This window comes from Trachypithecus francoisi, unplaced genomic scaffold (assembly GCF_009764315.1).
Source record: "Trachypithecus francoisi isolate TF-2019V2 unplaced genomic scaffold, Tfra_2.0 Lachesis_group13, whole genome shotgun sequence".
Classification (NCBI taxonomy): Eukaryota; Metazoa; Chordata; class Mammalia; order Primates; family Cercopithecidae; genus Trachypithecus; species Trachypithecus francoisi.
Window position 1 is genome coordinate 103,482,675 of NW_022681458.1, and position 5,901 is coordinate 103,488,575.

The window sequence follows — 5,901 nt, forward strand, 5'->3', positions numbered from 1 at the left end:
GATCAAGGAATACAAGTATTATAATGTTCTTGATGCATCTTTCCAAATTGATTTTCATGAGGATTGTATGAGTAAGCAATACTACCAATCTAAAAGAGGGCTTTTTTTTACTACACTTTTACCAGTCCTGGACAATATAACATTTTTACTTTTATCATTAATGATTCTGTATTTACTTCTTCAAGGAAGAGGCAACAAAGGTTTTTTTTTTTTTTTTTTTTTTTTTCACACTTAATCACTTGACACTTTATTGAATGCAAAGCAAGATTTAGCATCTTTGCCTTCGTTGTACAGAGCTGAAGCGGGAGCCCAGGGAGGGGAGGACTGCATGGTTTTTCTTGGCGTGGGAGTGTGCACCCTGCAGTCCTGTCGTGTTGTGGGAAGATCAGCCCATGTTCTGTCGGTTGCCATAGCCTCTAGGATGGGTGTCCTTCCAGTCATCCCACTCCCAGGCTCTGTGGAGTGTTTGTTCATCATCCTCTTCCTCCTTTTCTTCTTGTTCTTCCTGTTGCTGAGCTGCTTTTCTGAATTCCTCTGGTGTTGCCTTGGCTATTCCCTGATCCGGTAATGCTCCATATTTCCGATGTTGCTCATACCAGTAACTCACCGTCATAGTTGCCAGACTTGGATAACCAGCTCCAAATACTTTGGCTTGGGCCGTGTTGCGAGTGAGAATAAACGGTTTCACTGGAGACCTCTCTTGGCGAGATGAGTTAGAAGTTGATGCCTCCCTTGAAGAGTCTCTTTCTCTCAGGATCTTTATTTCCTGGTCAATGCTCTCAATCTCTTCTAAACTTATATCAATCCACCTCTGAAGGTGAAGATGATAATATTCACGAACACGCTCATCATCTGCTTGACCACTTTCCACAACAGATTTCATTGCAGACAACCTGTGCTCCAACTCCTTCTTCTGCTTGTATCTCTCTATTTTAGCCTGTCTTTGAGATGCCATAGCAACGAGGCTAGGATAAGCCATGGAAGAATTGGCAGTGTGATTTTCAGCTGAGTTATTCTTGGTTTTGGGCAGCTCAAACTCTGCCACATGATAGCAATGGCACTGAGTTAAGTAGTTCATAAAGTGTTCTCGAGCCCGCTGCAAATGATCTAGACGCTTGTTGGGGTTGACTTGTTTCATGGTGAGGGCTCCTTGAAACGCTGGCACCAACAGGTACTTCAGGTCGGTGGAAGTAATCTCTTCCAAATCTTCATTACGGCTGAACAAGTCGAGCTGCGATAACATTTCGGCAGCCTTCTCAAGGAGGTCCAGGCCCTTGAACACCTTCTCCTGGACTATCCGGGAACCGGCAGGTTCAGTCGCTACTTCTACTTCGTCCAGTAACTGTTTGCCGGTTTCGAACAGCTCGGGGAGCCGCGGCAGCAGTCACTCATCCTCAGCAGCCATCTTGGGGAGAGAGCGCAAAAAAGTTTTGAATTCTCTTAAGTTAAAACGTCAAACAGCACTTAAGGTTTTAATTTCCATGAAATTTCTTCCAGATGATTCCTCAACTAGATAGAGAAATTTAAAATTGACTATTTAAATCAACTTCAATTTACTCTTATTGTCCAATCAAATTCAACCTAACACCAAACACAAACTGAAAAGAAAGCCTACCTTTTAGGTATATCCTATAAAGAAGGGGAAAATTTCCCTGTGGTTCTGAGGCAGAACAGTCTCACTTCCTGGTATTTGTCCCTGAGAAATATAATAGATGAGAGATCTGTGGTTAACATTCTTTTATGGAGCATACATTGACTACTGCTGGTTACCATATTGGGTTGTTTCCTTGTAGGTATCCATCTTAAAGCATTTAAGTTAAGGGAGAAGTATAATCTCAAATAATCATGGGAATAAGCAAGATATTTAGCACAGTATTATGCCTACTCTTCTGCCCTTTCCCTGAGGAAGAAAGTTTTTTTTTGATGTCATCCCCCAGAGGCACTGGATCTTTTCCTCTACCTAAACAGTGAATGGCTTGCTACCCTTGCCTCAGCATCTTAAAGGATTTTGTTTGTTCCCTTAAAGAGACAGACTAGAAGGATGAGGACAGAGTACATACTTTTCTCCCAGAGGCTGCTGTTACCATCCACTATGCCTACACCAGGAGATATCTTTCTCAGATATCTTTTCCTGACCCCATCTGCCTTGTGAGCACCCAGTCCATGGAGAAAAGCTTGCAAATGGAATCAAAATCATTTTCTTATACTCTCATGGTAGCCCACCTACAGTCATTAGCAATTGGTTAAAAATTTAGATGAATTTTTTTTTACCTGCTTATGTGGCATTTGCCCTTCTTACTTGCTTGTATAACATTTACTTACATTCAATCTCTTCTTGGAAGCATCTTTCTTTCCTTAGATTTCAGGTTAATAGGTTGCCCTATAACCTCATGTATCAGGAGATATTGTGATTTTCGAAGAGTGCCTGGCTTTTTGTTGTTGTCACTAATGTTGCAGTAGTTGCTATCATAAGGGTGCATGGTAGTGGCACTCTTTATAGTACCCTACAGCCTCAGCAGATGCCGATCACCCATAGATGTTCTGAGATTGAATTTTTGTAATGTATGAATTTTAAGTGTCAGTAATATCTTTTTGTCTTTTACTTTCCTTTTGAACTTTTTCCTAATTGAAGTTAAAATGCATACCATAAAACTTTTACTCTGAGGTGAAAAGGAAAAGACTGCAATTCAATTGAAGAAATTAAAATCTTCTTGGGTTAATTTAGGAATATTTGTAACTAAGATGAAATCCCATATGAAACATGCTCAAATGTGGTAAGGGATTAGGTTATCTTGAATTTGTTTATTTCCTTTGGTATTTGCTGAACAAATAAATGTTTCCTTATTTTAAGCTATTTCAAAGGCTTTTGATTTGTGTGTTGTTTCTGTTGGTGCTGTTTCCTGTTTCATTTGGGGAAAACATGGAATTATGCTCTCTGAAGAAAATATTTTCATTAGCAGAGATAAGACCTACTTACAGAACTAAGGAATAATATCCTTATGAAATGCATTTTATTTTACTAAATTTCATTTTTAAGTAAAATACCATAATAGTTTTTTTTTTTTAATTTCTTTTACTTACTCTCAAGGACAAAGCAGAAAACCCTAAACATTCCTTGAAAAGCTACAAAAGGAATGCATGAAGTTATTCCTTCAACAAAGGTTTTTCTTAAGCACATTCTCTATGCCCAGAACTTTAGCAGATACTGGGATACAAAGGTGAGCAAACAAGAGTAGTATCGGTAGCCTCATGTAAGCCTACATTTTTTTCTAATTAACTCTGGAGCCCCATCAAATATTGATGCTAGGAGAATAGAGTTTCATTAGTCATACCACACAAAAAGCGCACATTATTACAAACTGTGAGGGCTCCTTTGAAGAAAAATCATAAGCTCCAATAAAATAGTATAAAGGAGCACTGGAGTTAGACTGGGGGAGTGTCAAAAAACACATCACTAAGAAAATTACAACTGAGGTGATATTTAAGAGAAAAATATAATTTGGAGTTTACCAGTGAGTATATAGTATAGTTGGTCTGGGAAGAGCTTTCCAGGCAAAATGAACAGGATCTGCCATGTCCAAATGTCACAGGGGACAGGAGAGAGCTTAATATATTGATGAAGCTGAGTAAATCCTACCCCAGCTGCAGCTCAGAAAGAAAAAGAGAGAATAGCATAGATGAAGGACTAAACATAGTTAAAAACTAACATTTACTGATTATTTACCATGTGCCAAGCACTGTTGCAAGCACGTTGGGTTAACACATTTTATTCTTCCAACATCCCAAATTTTATTTCTAACCCATGATGGAAAACTGGAAACGGATTCCCCCCACCAATCTGTGAACAACTAGAAAATTGAACAAAATTGGTGAAAATACTGTTTTTTTTTAATGTGGGACAACAGGCAACACAGGACTGTATTTCTCTCTAAAAAGAAGGAACAAGATAGGTGATCCCTAAAATTGTCCCAGGTTTCTACCTTTAGCCATTTTGTAGTCAGCACCAACTAGGCAAGGTCACAGAACATTGTGTCTCACTGAGTTAAGGTTCAAGACATCAGAGTTCAAGGAGACCTAAGTAACTAAATTTTACAGGACAAGGTACTGTGTAGACAGAAGCTATGTGGAGAAGCACCCTAGAAATACATAGAGAGGTCCCCTTAAGTCTTTGAATGCTAAACTGTGCACACATAGGATGAGATTCAGCAAGGCCAAGAAAAGAATAATTATCAAGAAGCTGTATAATAGATATTTCCAGATCTCACATAGGGCTAGACAACATGTACAATCAAAAAAGAGTGGCACAACCTTGTTGGACATGTAATACATTCATTAGAGATCTGGAAGAGTCATACCTTAATAGTACTGCTAAACAAGTTTAGAATAAAGGTGACTCCAGATTTGTCCTAACAAAGCCTATGAATAGACTTTGGAAAATAAAAATCCTGGAAAAACCCAAGTTAATCTGCTAGCAACTTAACTAGCTAGTTAAACAATATATTTAAATAAAAGTAACAAAAAACTGATAATATAATATTCACAACATCTTAAAATAACAAAATAAAACAAAATAGAATATAAAACAAGTCAAGACATTGGACATTAGGCAATGAAGGACAGTGACCCTTGAGAGATAAGAAACAAACAAGATGGGCCCTTTCTTTTTTCAACTTATCACCTGGACAAAGTTTTCAAGTCACAGTGCAGGAAAGGTGCTCAGGCAGAGCCTCCCTCAGTTGAGGACATGGATCTGGGGGTCCAGGGAAAGGAAGGTGGCTAAGCTTAAAAGGGAATGGCACCAAAGGGGATAAAGTCACACACACACACACACACACACACACATACACACACACACACACACACACAAAGATTCCTAGGGTTCTACTTAAGTGTTCAGTTGATTATTTATTAGCTTATGCATGTGAACAAAATATCTAACACCAGGGAAAGATCATGTAAGAGTACTGGAAGGAACAATCCCAGTATTAAAACAGAAGTAGGAATGATGCCAGTTCCCAACAATAAGAGTGGAAAACCTCCTAATTTACCAAGAAATATTAGTGAATTGGGATGAGTCTTGCCTCAGTGGAAAAAAAAATTACACTTAGACTAAATACAACTCATAATGGGTGGGGGAGGGAATAAATCAATCAAAACTAAATGAAATGACAGAGATAATAGAATTGCTAGAAAAAAGACATGAAAATCTTAAGCAAAAAGAACAAAGCTGGAGGCATCATGCTACCTGACTTCAAACTGTACTACAAGGCTACAGTAACCAAAACAGCATGGTACCGGTACCAAAACAGACATACAGACCAATGGAACAAAATAGAGACATCAGAAATAACACCACATATCTACAACCTTCTGATCTTTGACAAAGTTGACAAAAACAAGCAATGAGCAAAGAGTTTCCTATTTGGTGCTGGGAAAACTGGCTAGCCATATGCAGAAAACTGAAAATGGATCCCTTCCTTACACCTTATACAAAAATTAACTCAAGATAGATTAAAGACTTAAATGTAAAACCTAAAACTATAAAAACCATAAAAACCCTAGAAAATAACTGATGCAGTATCATTCAGGACATAGGCATGGGCAACTGCCAAAAGCATATGAAAATGACAAAGCAATTTCAACAAAAGCTAAAATTGACAAATGGGATCTAATTAAACTACAGAGCTTCTTCACAGCAAAAGAAACTATCATCAGAGTGAACAGGCAACCTACAGAATGAGAGAAACATTTTGCAATCTACCCATTTAACAAGGGTCTAATATCCAGAATCTACATGGAACTTAAACAAATTTATCAGAAAAAAAAAAAAAAAAAACCATCCAAAAGTAGGTGAAGGATATGAACGGACACTTCTCAAAACAAGACATGTATATGGCCAAT

General features: G+C 38.0%; 1 protein-coding gene across 1 annotated transcript; it reads right to left on the reverse strand.

The window, feature by feature from the left end:
- Positions 1 to 234: 234 nt before the first annotated feature.
- LOC117095054 (immunoglobulin-binding protein 1-like) lies at positions 235 to 1,413 on the reverse strand. Its single transcript, XM_033231630.1, has one exon. The coding sequence runs from the start codon at positions 1,241 to 1,243 to the stop codon at positions 386 to 388; it is 858 nt and encodes a 285-aa protein (XP_033087521.1). The 5' UTR covers positions 1,244 to 1,413; the 3' UTR covers positions 235 to 385.
- Between the last annotated feature and the right edge of the window lie 4,488 nt (positions 1,414 to 5,901).

Excerpts from the sequence above, each read along its gene's own strand:
- LOC117095054 (XM_033231630.1), bottom strand. The coding sequence starts at position 1,243 with ATGTTATCGCAGCTCGACTTGTTCAGCCGTAATGAAGATTTGGAAGAG.